The sequence below is a fragment of the Aedes aegypti genome, chromosome 3 (assembly GCF_002204515.2).
Source record: "Aedes aegypti strain LVP_AGWG chromosome 3, AaegL5.0 Primary Assembly, whole genome shotgun sequence".
NCBI lineage: Eukaryota > Metazoa > Arthropoda > Insecta > Diptera > Culicidae > Aedes > Aedes aegypti.
The window spans coordinates 323948573-323966629 of record NC_035109.1 but is presented as its reverse complement, the minus strand read 5'-3'; the positions used below and the strand labels follow the sequence as shown (position 1 = coordinate 323966629).

The 18057-nt window shown below is 38.6% G+C and overlaps 1 protein-coding gene across 1 annotated transcript in view; it reads right to left on the bottom strand.

Annotated features, from left to right (window-relative positions):
* Positions 1-18057, bottom strand: part of LOC5565810 (roundabout homolog 2) — a 353487-nt gene that overhangs the window by 264178 nt on the left and 71252 nt on the right. Inside the window, exon 2 of the mRNA XM_021855294.1 lies at positions 11277-11599. Coding sequence (XP_021710986.1) covers positions 11277-11364 — 88 coding nt within the window. The 5' untranslated portion in view covers positions 11365-11599. The remainder of the gene's footprint in view (positions 1-11276; positions 11600-18057) is intronic.

The window sequence follows — 18057 nt, the reverse complement described above, 5'->3', positions numbered from 1 at the left end:
TATATTTTTGAAATCTATCGATAACATCCTTTATAACAAGAGGTGAGCTACACTACACTGGAATAATCTTCAAAAATTGTGCTAATCAACCATGATTTGAACCTATATATCTTAAGGTGTCCTTCTTGCCCCCAGCCCCCCTAGCTAAAAATTGTGACTTGCTGGAACATTTCTGAGAACGGCATCAAATTCAGCGACCCAAAATCTACTAGAGACACATAATTTGATCCTTGAGACACGCAAAAATGTCATTTTTGTTACGCTGTGTAACATCCATGAAAAACTGTTTAGAAAAAATATGTTGCTGTAAATCTTTGCTCCTTTGCACATATAGTAGTGCATCAGTACCCACAGTGCAGGTCCCATAAGAAATCAATGTTTTTTGCAGGGAAATTTCAAATGAAACGTGATTTTTATGCATTTGAATGATAGGAAAATTTGAAAACTATCGACTGATACGTTAAAATCGCATATTTCATAATTTTATCACCATGTATCAGCAATTTTCCCATAGGTTCACCAGTAATGGTACATTTGCCCTAGTTATTAGCCCAGAATGAACTATGGAAGAATCCATGAATCAATGGGGTAGAAATTACTTGCGAAACATATGTGAGAAACTGCATTAGTATGGTGAAACGTAGTAACTTTGATAGTTTTTCTTAGATGAAGACCATAATTGATACATTCCATCATATTTTTTTCAGTTTTAAATCCTTGCAACATGTAGGTACTGAAGATGGTGAAAAAAGTATCCTCAAATCACCCACCAAATGAAAGCTTGATGTCTCCTCTTTCAAAAGTTGCTAAAACAAAACAGTTCTATCGTAAAAGTCTGGAGGCAGGAACCGGCACATGCATCCATCAGCCGAATTGCAGCGCAACTTTATCGCTCGAAACACTTTTCAAGACTGACGTGTCATTCGTCTCTTCCCGTCTGCTTAGTTCTTCATTGTTACTGAAACTATATGCCCCTCTGCTTTGTTTATAACTTCTCTAGTACTCCTCTCAATCCCTACATTCTCCTCCTGATCTACTCTTGTAATAGTAAGATTGTTTCTTCTATTATCTTTCAGAGAAAAAATAAATCTAAATTATCTTTCACTTATCTCTTATTGTCTTTCCTCATTACTCACTACTCACTTCTCATTTGTCATTCATCATTCCTCATTCCTCACTCCTCATTCCTTACTCCTCACTCCTCACACCTCACTGCTCTCGGAGGATTCGATTTACTCTCTTGGGGGAATACATTTGCCCTCTCGAGGGAGTTGCATTACCCTCTCGGGGGAATTGTTTTTCCCTCTCTGGTGAATTAATTTACCCTCTCGGGGGACGCCTTACCCTCTCAGGAGAATTGATTTACCCTCTCGGTTGAATTGATTTATCTTCTCGGGGGACTGCTTTACCTTCGCGAGGGAATTGATTCACCCTCTCAAGAGAATTGATTTACCCTCTCAGGGGAATTGTTTTACCCTCTCGGTGGAATCGATTTACCCTCTCGAGGGAATTGCTTTACCATCTCGGGGGAATCGATTTACCCACTTGGGGGAATTGATTTACCCTCTCGGGGAATTGCTTCACCCTCGGGAAAATTGATTTACCCTCTCGGGGGGATTGCTATACCCTCTCGAGGGAATTGTTCCACCCTCTCGGGGGGATCGTTTTACCTTCTCTCAGAGGAATTGCTTTATCCTCTCGGGGATATTGATTTACCCTCTCGGGGGAATTGCTTCACTCTCTTGGGGGAATAGTTTTACCCTTTTGGGGGAATCGATTTACCCTCTGGAGGGAATTGATTAACCCTCTCGGGGGGATTGCTTTACCCTTTCGGGGAAATTGATTTGCTATCTCGGGGGAATTGCTCTACTCACTCGTGAGAATCGATTTAACCTCTCGGGTTAATTAATATACCCTCTCGGGGGAATTGATTTACCCTCTGGGGGAATTGCTTATCCCTATCAGGAAAATTGATTTACCTCTCGGGGGAATTGTTTTACCCTCTCAGGGGGATGGATTTACCCTTAAATCATTAAGCAAAGCACAATAAAGTCGGCTTTATTGCAAGGTTTCGCATAATATGTACTATTTTCGATTGGTTCTAGTAACTTATTTATATTAACCTGAATAATAATGGGTAATTCATAAACAAAAAATCCAGCATAAAATCAACAAGTATTTTTAGCCCAATATGTCCTTCTTCTTAGGTTATAATTTCTCTAGTACCGCTCTCAAAACCCAAACTCTGTGTGAAAAATGCCACCAGTAGTAATTTTTGTTGAAGCACAAAATAAAAGGGGAGTATCTATGATTTCACTTGGCGGGTGTTTAAAAGATACTTGTTTTTAAATAATGTTCTTCTACCAAAGACAGAATGTGGATAATTTTGTGAATATGGATTATTTTGTATTCAATCTATCATTTTTATTATTCTTTCACAGTTGAAATCGGAAAGCGATGCTATGTGTTGATGAGTGTAAAAAGTTTGAGATAGTCTCCGGGATACTAGAAAGAATGGGAGAAAACTTATTTGTCATTGTGTTTAGAAGATTGCATTTTTAGTATTTTCTAATAGTGTACTTAAAGACAAGATGAAGTTTGCAGGACCACTAGTAGTTAATAATATTGTAGAAGTGTATGTCTTTTGAAAAATTGAACAATAATCTTCTAAAAAAATTGCCCCTCCTGTGAGAATACAACTCAAAGCCACAAGAAGTGATTCATCCAATTTGGACAACCAAAATGATTTCTTATTAATATAATATAAAATAGTTGACTCAAAGTTATAAGAATTACATGAAGAAATAAAAACATTTAAACTATTATCGGAATTTGTGACTTCAAACATAAAACTGGATCCAAGTCGTTGAAATGTTTTACGTTAAGTAATTTCATGCCAATTCTGAAAGGCAAGGAAATTTGCATTACGAAAAGATCCAGAACTGATCTGGAATCGAACCCATACGCCTTCAGCATGGCTTTATTTCATGGGTTGTTTTCGTGTGAAAACTTCAAATCTACCAAATCACTAGAAGCTATTGGTCTCTAAATATGACAATTTTGTATGGAAAGCGGCCAATACGTTCTTTATTCTGTCCAGTACTCTATCTTTTGTCTCTAGTTTTGTCTTTTTTTCGTGATTGACCAGAATCAGCGATAATGCACACAGGTTCAACTAGAATATCGGCAAAGAGAATAGACAAAATCTTCGCCAGTGGCTTCAGTTGAATTTGAAAAGGGAAGTTCTATACCGTTAGGCCGAAGACCATTAGGCCGTAAGGGTCATTAGGCAGAAAACGGTCGATGACTGTTTGGGATTTACACACCTCAGTGTATAAGTTCTGGCGATCTTCTATTTCTATGCAACAATGGCGCCTGGCACGTCAAAATGCAGCCCGATGAGAGGAAGGGGGAGCCACAGTAGATCGGACATACCCCTGCATCTACGCCAGTGTATACGAGATGGTATAGGAACTGTTCTAGTTTAAAGTCTGAAAATTTCGAAAATATGGTCCAGGTGGTTCCGGAGTTATTCCGGATTGTCTTGGAGTACCAAAATTAACCACATCATTCCTTCAACGGATGAACGGTTGGTGTTCTCGGCAAAGTAGCTCAGCAGAACAAGGACTATTATTAGCATTAAAAATTGTGTTTGGGAATTCGTTCACTAAGTGGCGCTAATAACATTTTTTCTTCAATTTTCTACAACATAAGATAATAATGAGCTAGAAGGTTGGTGTTTTCGACAAAGTTGTTTAGCAGAACGATGACTATCTGAAAGTGGTAAATCTGTTTGGAAATTCGTCCGCTGGCTAACGCTAGTAACAAATATTCTTTAATCCACCGTATCTTCAGATCTTGAAGGTTGTTGTTTTTGGCAAATTTGTTCAACAAAACCTCTGCATCTTAAGATTCCGCTAGAAAGTTGGAGTTTTCAGCAAAGTGATTCAGCAGGTCAAGGACTATCTGGTGGTAAATATTTGTTTGAGAATTTACTCGATGGGGGGCGCTTGTAACAAATTTTCTTCAACTTTCTGTATCTTAAGATCTTGGCTAGCTACAGGGTTTATGTTTTTGGCAACTGTTCGTTCAAAGTGTGATTGGTGACATTGTTGAGAAGATTATGGAAGGTATTATTTGCCAGTGAAAAATCTTGTAATGGATCCATCCGCTATGAGGCACTAGCAAAAATTACATTCACACGTTTGTATATCAAGGCTGACAAGTTGTCTTTATTGATGGTAGGTTCAGCCGTAGGTTAGGTTTTAGCCGTTAATCTAGGATGTAGATAGAATCAATGTGTTTAGATTCTATTCGGTGGAGCTTATAACATTAATTTTTAAAATTCTGAAAGCCATAAAGTTTACGTCTTAGGTGAACATGTTTAGACGGTCAAAATCAATCTACGACGTTTTTTTTTTGAGATATTCTAAGATTCTACTATCTACTTCACTAAATTATTGATATCTTTTGCAGAATTGTTCTGGCGGCTCTATTTTCCTCTATTGTGATCAAACAAATTTATCTAGTGGATACCCTAATTTTCTTCAAACTAACGATCTTTTCTATCTCACGATCATTCATTAAAACGTCGATGCCTTTGAAAAAGTTATTCAGACGGCCAAAATCTTCATAACATAGGAAACTTGGGTATAAAGCAATCTTAAAAATTGTTTAAAACTGTTTCACCTTAAACTTGATAAATTATTTGGGTTACTTCTGAAATTTTTTGCAAAATCCATCAAGAAACAAAATATTTGTGTAGATTCTAGCGTGTTTTTCAGCATACAAAAGTATATATGTAGGATGTAGGAAAAGAATAATACAACTACAAAGTAGAAGGAAAGGGATGGGATTGGTATTGAACTTGGGATTAGGATCTTCTGCTAATGATCACCAACTCCGTCTACTAGAAAGAAACTTGGATTTTGAGAAAAAAAAAAAAACAGAGAACTCATGAAGAAAGCTGAGTTTTACTTAGGAAACTAGGAATTCTGGTATAAAGCGATCATTCCAGATTATTCTAAAAACTTTGACATTTAAAAAATGCTGCGCCTTCTTATATAAAGAAATCTTTTGGCTTTCAAAAAAAGCTGGAATAAGAACATGAGAAATGAAGGAATCAATTGAATTATTCCTCCTGGAATACCATGTAACACTCATATATTACATGGTATTGAGAGAGGAATAATTCAACTTTTTTTTTGACGTAGAATTACGTCTTTCTTCTCTATACAGGAGTGAAATTGGAATTTCAAAATCAAGAGCGTTACGTTGGCATGAAATATTTTAAACGTTTATTACTTTTTGCTGGCTTAACGAAATTCCTTGATTAGCACCTCAATCGAAAGCCAAGACATCAAAGGTTCATGTCGTTTACTTACTGAATCCCACATACCTGTCCAAATAGTTTAATAACTGTTTTAAAAGATAACGTTGATTTCAAGCAAATCTATAAATATGGGTGACTAGAGAAAATTTGACGTCATTTGCTTTTCACTCTCCGATTGGCTCGCATCTCAGCAGGCGACAGATCGGCTTGCTCTGACCGGACGTGCTTCTCAGGCACAGACATCGATAGCGAAGAACACCCCCCTCCCTTTGGCTTGCTTCGCTCAAATCTAACTGTCGAGCGAGCGAGAGAAGTTCCCGTCCGAAGTCAAAGCCATCACCGCTGCCGCCGCCAAGAAGAAGAAGAGAAAGCAGTCCACAAGAGAATTTGCGGTCGAACTGTGAACATGGTCGGGCGAGTCATTCTCGCTTTTCGGTTCACTGCTTGTTTGCGTTAACCCAACCATCGTCATCGCCGCCGCAAATTTCATCGGCCGAGGAGCTTCAAGATTTCGACTCGTGATCAGCATTGGTGGTCAAGAAGCCCGGTGATCCACTACCCGTTGCTGTTGTGCGCCATCCACGCCACGAAATATTCAGCTGGTTCGTCGTATAAGCAAATAACTTGCTCAAATTTATACATTTGAGCGAAGGATTCCCCGTTTGACCATGGCAATCAACTGATAACATTTTGCAGTGTTATTTATCTGTAAGAGCATCAAAGCTAACAAAGCCATCGGCCCTTTTCAGGACCGTCCAATTAGTGTAAAAGAGTTGAAAGAGAAATATTTCAGACTTTATTTTTGACTTCTTATATTCCTAAATCAATTTCACAACTTCATACAAAATTTCATTTGTCATGAATAATTTGTGACTCAACAATTTGAGACTGTACTCGCGGACGCTCTGCAGTGCCGTCGGGTGAGTGCTCAACATTTCACAACGATTGTAAAATAGAGTGGCATTTCCAACAGCGTCTTTGATGTTCCATATTTTATGGGAACACTAAGATTAGGAAAATTATCACATGTAACAAAATTGCGACATATTTAGAATGCTTTTGAAAAGACATTCTCATTGAGCAATTGAAATAATTTTGGCAACCATGGATCAGAAATTTACCTTCATAATAAAGAAAACTTTTGATTATCAATAGCTCGTATTGAATATTCAGTTAATATCAACCCTTCCAACAATTCATGTTCGACCAATTTCTCACGCATTAGCATACTCCATAATTTTCAAGTAATTCTTAGCCCAACACATTATTGGCACATACCCATTTCCTAGATTGGTCGATCAGGAACCGAAGAGCACAAAAGGGAGGAGCATCATCTGCTATTCTAAGGTTATACAACATGCTTCTTTCATCGAATTCAGTGTCATTCCATTTCCGCTTTCGAGCTGGTAAGAGCTCCTCCGAACTTGCTTAGCGAGAAGCACCTGCTGAGCTGTTAATTTTCAAACTGCCAATCCAGCATCTGGATTGTGAAATCGCAAGATTTCTAGGTTGACCGACCCGCGCTTCCAGATTTCGACTCGTGATAAAATCAGCATCGGTACACTGAGGCAAAAATCTCGCATGATTTTCATAAGATCACACTAATGAACGCGTTTTTTTATTATTTTTGTTGGTTCATAAGACACTTGTGTATTTCTTACGACGATATTGAAATTTATACGACAAGCTTATTTTTTTCATAACTATCAATTGCCAATGTCATAAGAACGCTTATGAACTACATTGCTCAACATTGTAAAAAACCACGTGAGACAATTTTTCTCGGTACAGGCATCAGAAATTCAATATGGCTTCCAAAATTGACGTGTTTGCTGATTTGTCGCTGGTTGACTCCGTTTTTAATACATTAATGGGTAAATATTTTCTATTTATCATTAATTTCGCTGTAACGAACACTTTCTTTCGATCAGATTGAGGAATTCGATCCAATCAGTAAGATTTTTGTATGAAAATTGAAAACAATTGATATGACACACAAGAAATCCTAAACCTCATCCATTGATCCCTTCTTAATTCATGAACCGCCCCTAACGTAAACCTGCACCTATTGAAGTGTTCTTCACAACTTTTCTCAATATTTTTCCTCGGCTATGATGTACTGCTTCGAGTTAAAAATAGGTTTGCCAACACGAGAAAATTGAATTTTCATCGAACTTTGTCGCATCGCAACTCGATTCTTATGCTTACAGTAAAATGCTTTCATCAAATTGCGGCTTGACAAAATGGACCTATTTTTCAACGCGAATTAGTATAATTCATTTATTGAAATTCATAATCTAGGGCTCAAATTACACAAGACAGTCTTATGGAACCAAGAATGGAGTAGAACGTTAATTCATAAGACTATCTATGGATTTTGTTATCATGTCAATGCTGGTTCATAAGATCATCTTACAAAACTCCGATGAGTTGTTTTATGGAAACAACATCTTCCAAAAATCATACGATGGTCTTATGAATTTCATAATTAATAAGTCTTACAATTCTTGTGTCGTAATTTCATAAGCAAATCTTATGACAGTCTTACGTTCACTTTCCTCAGTGTAGTGCAGTCAAGAAACAAGCCTGCTAGGCACCAATACCAAAACCCCCTGAGTGGCTGATCCAAGGAGGTGCTAATCGAGCGTCTGGCTTGTGAAATCGCTCAAGATTTCAAGATTGAGCTACGTTTCCAGATTTCAACTAAATCCCCTGATCTAGTTGAATCCACTACCCTGTTGCTGTTGTACATCTATTCATCTGTGACAGAATACAAGCTCAATCGGCCCCTTTTCAGGGCCAACAAACGTTCATAAAAGGGCTTATTGCATAATATTTCCTGATTTATCTATCATGATTTTAATCTAACGGTATTGTACAAAACTTGATTTGGTTCACATAATTTATCCCACATAATCTCATGAAATTTGAGAATTTATTCGTGGACGCCGCTGCAGCACCTTCGGACCGTGATTACATCATAGTACTTAGCATTGTATGGCATTTCTAACAGCATTGTTGATTTATCATATAATGGGGGAACATTTCCTGAATTCTCGAGTACGGAAAATAGGAAATGTATTAAAATTGCAACAGATTTTAAATACTGTTCACTAAACTGATTCTTAACCAGTTGTAATAAGCATCTATTGATCTGAATTTTTTTCTACAGGATAGTTTTAATACAAAAATCCATTGCAAAAATCATATTAAATAAAACAGAGCATTTATATTAACGCTTGTATTGGGTTTCGAATTCTGATTTCCATAACTTTAACGCACATTGATCATAAATATTTAAAATTTGCTCGAAGGCAAAACATCCATGTTTTTTTCATTTATTGTGAACTGTTGATAAACTGTTTTATTGTCCATCCGAACGCGTCCATGAATTTTGAAAGATATGTAAATCCCTAACCAAGACATCAACTTTATATACCTTATGTCTCAGATTGGGCGATCAGAAGAAAGCGAAGAATACGAAAGGGAGGAACATCGTCTGCTATTCAAATTGTGTAAAACATACTACTTTCGACTGATTCGACGATTTCGAGCTAGTATAAGCTCCTCGTGATAATCGCAGCATCCGTACAGTCAAGACACAATCCCGTTTGGCACCACTACAAGAAGCCTCATGATCGGCTCATCCGAAAAGCTGCCAATCTTCGGGTATGTGGAATCGCTCAAGATTGAGCTATGTTTCCAGATTTCGACTTAATCCCTGTGGTTGGCATAAAGCCTATTTCCCAGATCAGAAAGCGAAGAAATAGGCTAAATAGGAAATAAGCTATATGAAATTGATGTCTTGGCAGGGGATGTACAAGATGAGCATTATGCTGTTACAACATCCCAACGGCACTGCAGTAGCGTCCTAGGAAACATCCTCAAATTATTGTATTGTCGATTATTCGTAATAAATCAGATATTGTATTGATATTGTTGAATTAAGAGATTGTAGCAAGTATGTGGTAAACATATTAGGAAATATTGCACAAATAACTCTTTAGAACACATTTGTTGGCTCTGAAAAGGGCCGATTGTATTGTTGAATTCGAGTAACACGGACACATTTTGGCGGCGCACTGGTTGAAATCTTCCTCGCACGATGAGGTTTGCGGTGGCGGCTTCTTCGGGGTCTTCTTCATCACGGCGGTCTTTCACACTTGGTGGGTTCTTCTGGCGGCCACAACCATCTCATTCTCCTGTGCACTGCTTCCTCTTCTTCTTCTTGGCAGCGGCAGCGGTGATGGCTTTGGACGGCATCTTTTCTCGCTCGGTCGATAGATTGATTTGAGCGAAGCACGACAAACGGGGGGTCCTTTGCTATTGATGCCTGTGCCTGAGAAGCATGCCCGGTCATAGCAAGCCGGCCTGTTGCCTGCTGAGATGCGATCCAAGCGGAGAGTGAAAAGCAAATGACGTCAACTTTTCTCTAGCACCCCTATTTATAGATTTGCTTGAAATCAACGTTCTCTTTTAAAACAATTATTAAACTATTTTGGCAGGTATGTGGGATTCAGTAAGTAAACGACATGACGCTTTTATGCCTTGTCTTTCGATTGAGGTGCTAATCAAGGAATTTCGTTAAGCCAGCAATGAGTTATAAGAGTTTAAAATATTTCATGCCAACGTAACGCTCTTGGTTTTGAAATCTCATTTTCACTTCTGTGTAGAGAATTATTATTTTAGTATCAAACTGAGCGGCATAATCAAATGCAAACGTATTCAGTTTCCGGTGGTTACTGGTTAGTACCTGTGCTTTTCATAAGTCGCAAGGTGGAACTTTCTCCGAGGTCGTGTACGACTATGACAAAAGCCAGGATTAGCAATTGGTATATGTTGGTATGTCGCGGGTTACTTCACAGCAAGGACTATTTTTGACAAACTCTACCAATTCTCTCATCACGCCAAAGGCATCGATTCTACTGCTACTGCACTGTTGTAAGAGTCTGACCCAGAATTGATCGACGTTGTGTCCATAGTAGTTCTACGTCAACCCGCGGTAATGTAACAGACATTACTCACCCCATTTTTTTTTTTCTATCTTTATTAACGAGATTTTTAGCCCAGGGCTAGTTCATCTCGGTACCAACGGCTTTACTTCCCTTCCGAAGGAAGTCGTCACTGAAATTTTTAGTGACTATCTCGGGGATGGGATTTGATCCCAGGTCCTCGGCGTGAGAGGCGTGTGTTCTAACCACTACACCAGGTCCGTCCCCAATAATTCAACTGATTTCTTCATAATATTATTAAGAACTTCTTCAAAACATTCTAGTTCAAATTTATTCTCCATTCCCTTTCGAGATTCTGTAAGGAATTTTACCAGAAACTCTTCAAGGAAACTCGACAAGAATTTTTTGAATATTTTCAGGATTCGTCCTTAAACAACTCTAGAAAATCTCCAAACTTCTATTAAAGAATATTGTAGATATTCCTCAAAGTGTTGCAGACGTCGAAGTTAAATATTCAAAAATTCGTATATTTCTATTTTTTCTTGACTTTGCGTATCTGTTTTACAATTTAACGAGCAAAAAAAAGTTATTCAAAGTTTGAAGAGACATAACTTCATTTTTGATTGTTAAATATCTACAAAACAAAGAAATGTCTCATATGTTTACCCAACTCCTTTCACCCTAAAACCGTCACTGACTTTGTGCTGATTCCCAGACACGAGATAAAATAAACACCAAATTCAACAAAAGCAACACATCGTAACATCAAGCCTTCGGTACCTACGACAAACCCACGAATTCACCAACAAAGAAAGGAACAGACCAAACGAAGGGAAAAACTAAACCAAACAACAAAAGATTATCTCCACAGTTCTCAGATTGCACACGTTGGTAGTGCTTTCCAGAAGAAGACACATGCGGAATTCGTCTCCTGCGTCGTCGTCGTCAGATTTCAATCGAATTCCCCGATTCAAAAGAATATCTCAACTTACCGTTTGTCAACTGGATCGAAGCTGCCAGCAGCAACGCAACCACCATCACCAACGAAAATGCTGACGTCATTCTTTGACTGTTCCGCATGGTCACCGGCACACCAGTCTTTTCCGTTTCCGGTTCCGCGGGTTGAAAACTGTTTGCACTTTACACTTACAAAAAGGGAGATCACTATCAGTGTCGTTGTCGTCGGTTTTGTTATGGGAAGCCGACAGGCGTGTGGTCGATGTTTGTCTAGCGGTTTACAGCGAAGAAGACAGTACTCAATTCATAGTTAAGCTGACTAGCGAAGTGCACCTCTTGGATGGCGTTTAGGTTGATTCTGTTGAAGAAAAGAAAAGAAAGTGATGAGAATTGTTTATTGTAGGTACATACTTTTATTGATAAGACATATAGAAACCAGTGTTATTTTAACTATTTCATATTTTTTTACATCTGATTTTTTTAATTCCTGTATTAGTATAATTTTGAATATAGCATACATTTTTTGTATCAAGGTGCTCTGTATTAGGCAACACTATCCTTTTTTTTTTGATAAAACTAAATTAAGCTTTTATTAACATTTTGTTAACAACCTGAATAAAGCTTTTTCTTAAGACAAATTAAAGAAATTTTCTTAAGCTCCTCCAATCAGTACTCAATATCAAATGACCCTCTATCAAACTATGATTCGGTCCCTGATCACCTTGTCTCGCCTCTTTTACAAATCATAACGACTTGCAGCAGAATCTGTTTCCGGCCAGCTGCTGCTTGGACTCCTGACAAAGAAACCCATCGCACCTTTGTGACCCTCTGCGATTCCTTCCGAGTGGAAACGCACTGTAAGCGGCGGCTTGAAGGAGACCCAGCTCGCTGTCAAACCCTTTTCAGCAGTGTAATTTTGCACCCTGAGAAGTGGAACCATTTGGATGCCGGGCGCGTTTCGATGGTTGATGGTTTTGCGTGCGCCTTCCAGGAATCTAGGCTAGGTTTGATTCCGATGGAAATGAGTGAAAAAAAACAGCAAAAGCGACTTTTGGCAATCGACGAGGATGGTTCTGATGAGATTTTTTTCCCCGGCTCGGATGGGTTCAAATTTCGACCCAAATGGACTAATAACAGCTAGTCATAATGAGCCATGCTAAAACTGAGAGTGAGCAATCATCCCTTGAAGGTTTTCCGTGGCGGGTTTTCTCCAATATGATTGAGATATTGGATAGCTCGGCGGTTTCGATTCCGTATGGTTGGATGAGTTTGATGATGAGAGGTTGCGCGTGAGCCTGGATCGATATGGAGGTTTCAACGCGAGGGTATGCATCGTGATGATAATGAATGCGGCTCATTCAGCTGTCGATGGAAAGTATCGGTTTTCAGAAGTGTGGCACTGATTTAGGATCGGGGTTCTGGATTGGAAGCAGCTGACGTCTGAAAATCTGATGAACAATAAGGTACGTTGTCCAACCATTTGTACGTATCAAGTGTTTCGTTCGTGAAATATCAGTTTACTTATCTATATTCGACGAAATTGTGGTTGAGCGGGTAGTTCTCTACGATTTGATTTTATATAATGTCTTGAACTAGGTCTTAGACTTGGACTAGGACTTGGACTTACTTGGACTTGGACTTGGACTTGGACTTGGACTTGGACTTGGACTTGGACTTGGACTTGGACTTGGACTTGGACTTGGACTTGGACTTGGACTTGGACTTGGACTTGGACTTGGACTTGGACTTGGATTCGATTTCGATTCGATTTCGATTCGATTTCGATTCGATTTCGATTCGATTTCGATTCGATTTCGATTCGATTTCGATTTGATTTCGATTCGATTTCGATTCGATTTCGATTCGATTTCGATTCGATTTCGATTCGATTTCGATTCGATTTCGATTCGATTTCGATTCGATTTCGATTCGATTTCGATTCGATTTCGATTCGATTTCGATTCGATTTCGATTCGATTTCGATTCGATTTCGATTCGATTTCGATTCGATTTCGATTCGATTTCGATTCGATTTCGATTCGATTTCGATTCGATTTCGATTCGATTTCGATTCGATTTCGATTCGATTTCGATTCGATTTCGATTCGATTTCGATTCGATTTCGATTCGATTTCGATTCGATTTCGATTCGATTTCGATTCGATTTCGATTCGATTTCGATTCGATTTCGATTCGATTTCGATTCGATTTCGATTCGATTTCGATTCGATTTCGATTCGATTTCGATTCGATTTCGATTCGATTTCGATTCGATTTCGATTCGATTTCGATTCGATTTCGATTCGATTTCGATTCGATTTCGATTCGATTTCGATTCGATTTCGATTCGATTTCGATTCGATTTCGATTCGATTTCGATTCGATTTCGATTCGATTTCGATTCGATTTCGATTCGATTTCGATTCGATTTCGATTCGATTTCGATTCGATTTCGATTCGATTTCGATTCGATTTCGATTCGATTTCGATTCGATTTCGATTCGATTTCGATTCGATTTCGATTCGATTTCGATTCGATTTCGATTCGATTTCGATTCGATTTCGATTCGATTTCGATTCGATTTCGATTCGATTTCGATTCGATTTCGATTCGATTTCGATTCGATTTCGATTCGATTTCGATTCGATTTCGATTCGATTTCGATTCGATTTCGATTCGATTTCGATTCGATTTCGATTCGATTTCGATTCGATTTCGATTCGATTTCGATTCGATTTCGATTCGATTTCGATTCGATTTCGATTCGATTTCGATTCGATTTCGATTCGATTTCGATTCGATTTCGATTCGATTTCGATTCGATTTCGATTCGATTTCGATTCGATTTCGATTCGATTTCGATTCGATTTCGATTCGATTTCGATTCGATTTCGATTCGATTTCGATTCGATTTCGATTCGATTTCGATTCGATTTCGATTCGATTTCGATTCGATTTCGATTCGATTTCGATTCGATTTCGATTCGATTTCGATTCGATTTCGATTCGATTTCGATTCGATTTCGATTCGATTTCGATTCGATTTCGATTCGATTTCGATTCGATTTCGATTCGATTTCGATTCGATTTCGATTCGATTTCGATTCGATTTCGATTCGATTTCGATTCGATTTCGATTCGATTTCGATTCGATTTCGATTCGATTTCGATTCGATTTCGATTCGATTTCGATTCGATTTCGATTCGATTTCGATTCGATTTCGATTCGATTTCGATTCGATTTCGATTCGATTTCGATTCGATTTCGATTCGATTTCGATTCGATTTCGATTCGATTTCGATTCGATTTCGATTCGATTTCGATTCGATTTCGATTCGATTTCGATTCGATTTCGATTCGATTTCGATTCGATTTCGATTCGATTTCGATTCGATTTCGATTCGATTTCGATTCGATTTCGATTCGATTTCGATTCGATTTCGATTCGATTTCGATTCGATTTCGATTCGATTTCGATTCGATTTCGATTCGATTTCGATTCGATTTCGATTCGATTTCGATTCGATTTCGATTCGATTTCGATTCGATTTCGATTCGATTCGATTTCGATTCGATTCGATTCGATTTCGATTCGATTTCGATTCGATTTCGATTCGATTTCGATTCGATTTCGATTCGATTTCGATTCGATTTCGATTCGATTTCGATTCGATTTCGATTCGATTTCGATTCGATTTCGATTCGATTTCGATTCGATTTCGATTCGATTTCGATTCGATTTCGATTCGATTTCGATTCGATTTCGATTCGATTTCGATTCGATTTCGATTCGATTTCGATTCGATTTCGATTCGATTTCGATTCGATTTCGATTCGATTTCGATTCGATTTCGATTCGATTTCGATTCGATTTCGATTCGATTTCGATTCGATTTCGATTCGATTTCGATTCGATTTCGATTCGATTTCGATTCGATTTCGATTCGATTTCGATTCGATTTCGATTCGATTTCGATTTCGATTCGATTTCGATTCGATTTCGATTCGATTTCGATTCGATTTCGATTCGATTTCGATTCGATTTCGATTCGATTTCGATTCGATTTCGATTCGATTTCGATTCGATTTCGATTCGATTTCGATTCGATTTCGATTCGATTTCGATTCGATTTCGATTCGATTTCGATTCGATTTCGATTCGATTTCGATTCGATTTCGATTCGATTTCGATTCGATTTCGATTCGATTTCGATTCGATTTCGATTCGATTTCGATTCGATTTCGATTCGATTTCGATTCGATTTCGATTCGATTTCGATTCGATTTCGATTCGATTTCGATTCGATTTCGATTCGATTTCGATTCGATTTCGATTCGATTTCGATTCGATTTCGATTCGATTTCGATTTCGATTCGATTTCGATTCGATTTCGATTCGATTTCGATTCGATTTCGATTCGATTTCGATTCGATTTCGATTTCGATTCGATTTCGATTCGATTTCGATTCGATTTCGATTCGATTTCGATTCGATTTCGATTCGATTTCGATTCGATTTCGATTCGATTTCGATTCGATTTCGATTCGATTTCGATTCGATTTCGATTCGATTTCGATTCGATTTCGATTCGATTTCGATTCGATTTCGATTCGATTTCGATTCGATTTCGATTCGATTTCGATTCGATTTCGATTCGATTTCGATTCGATTTCGATTCGATTTCGATTCGATTTCGATTCGATTTCGATTCGATTTCGATTCGATTTCGATTCGATTTCGATTCGATTTCGATTCGATTTCGATTCGATTTCGATTCGATTTCGATTCGATTTCGATTCGATTTCGATTCGATTTCGATCGATTCGATTCGATTTCGATTCGATTTCGATTCGATTTCGATTCGATTTCGATTCGATTTCGATTCGATTTCGATTCGATTTCGATTCGATTTCGATTCGATTTCGATTCGATTTCGATTCGATTTCGATTCGATTTCGATTCGATTTCGATTTCGATTCGATTTCGATTCGATTTCGATTCGTCATGAACAAACTGCTATTATTTTTACGTATGAATTTTTATACCTAACAGATTTTACTCAATCTTGTTATAAAGAACAAGTTAACTCAATTTCGAAGTTCCGCACGATGTTCTACCATGTGTTCAATCATCTCAAAAACATCAAAAAGCTAAACAAGCTCCGAACAACTCCCCATCCATCAAACGAAGTGTAACATTAGCTTCTCGTCGGACTTCTTAGAACTGACCGCCATCAACAAGCCGTCGTCGTCGTAAAGTCGAATCCCATCCCATATCATGGTTCGCACGCACTTGACATAGTTCCGAAACGATGTTTTTGTTATGTTCTCGGCCACTCTCCTATTCCATACTCGTTTGAAGTCTAGATCCAATTTAAGGGTTCATGTTCGAAAACAAAAAAAAACACGAGCTTCAGAGTTGATCCATTTTTTTCGCTTTATGACTAACTCGCAACCATCAGGCAGGCAGCTACCATCTAATTGAGGCCATATGTTAACTATCAAACACAATCCAGTCGGGATCGCGCCCGGTGCCATCATAATGGAATCTCTTCTTGTTCTTTTTCCTGGCGTTACGTCCCAACTGGGGCAAAGCCTGCTTTACAGCTTAGTGTTCTTATGAGAATTTCTACAGTTGTTAACTGAGAGCTTTCTTTACCAATTCACCATTTTTGCATGTGTGTATCGTGTGGCAAGCATGCTCTGGGAAGTCGAAAAGATTCTCGACCGATGGGATTCGAACCCACGACGTCATGCTGATAAGCTGCGCGTTTACCGCTACGGCTATCTGGGCCTACCGAAAAAGCATGAAGGGCACATCACACGTTTGATATGCCCTGTTGCAAAAGGTTTCACTTTCGCTCGCAGGCCAAAACCACAACGGTTTATGATTTACAGATGTCGGGTTGCTCATCGGCGCGGGGCAAGTTGATTTCGCTGTTTGGTGCTTTTCAGCAGTCATTTTGCCATCCTAGCGGGGTTTCGGGTTTATATTTCTCGTTGCCCGGCTAGAACAAACAATCGAATTTTTGATGGAGTTATTTTTGTTTGAAATCCATTAGCGAGCAAAGCGTCCGTCCCGTTTCCCACATTAAAGTGGGGGGAAATTAAATGAAATAACAATCAAATTTGTAATTCCAATTTAGCGGGTGGTTGGCATGGCATTGCTTCCTCAGCAGGAGCTGATACAGTCCGGATTTGAAATTCTAATTGGTGGTTGCTACCGAAGTAGAACTGTTAGGTGTTCTTTTTATCATTTCGTGAGACTTAACATTCTAAATCCATGGGAACCAAACCATTTCAACGAAAACCAGCTTACCAACAAATCAAATGAATGCAATCAAGACCCAATTTGCCGAAGAGCAATTTACACATTTCAAGGATCATCTACGGCCTGATTTAGTGCACCCTTGACCATTGAAAGAACAATGGACGGACAGTCACTTCATCTGCAGCTAAGGACCTCATAATCTATCTCGAATTGGTCACAAATCGCCCCATAAGAAGCAGCAAAAAACTTTGGCTGACCTCTAACGCCTCATTATCGCTTTTTATTGGCTTGCTTCATCTGGAAACCACTCTTCTTCCCTTGTTGGTAGATAAACTAATTCAATAGCCGGCTGCGCCACAGTTGTCTCACCTGGTTAAAACTTATCGAGCAACAAAGGCTGATGTAGGTATACTAATTTTCCTTTATTCGTGATTGTCTCGATTGGATTTGAACTCCGAGGTAAACAAACAGCAACCTATAACAATATATGCGTAGCTGGATGTAGAAAAATTAACAACTCGAAAGCAGCAGAACGAACAGCAT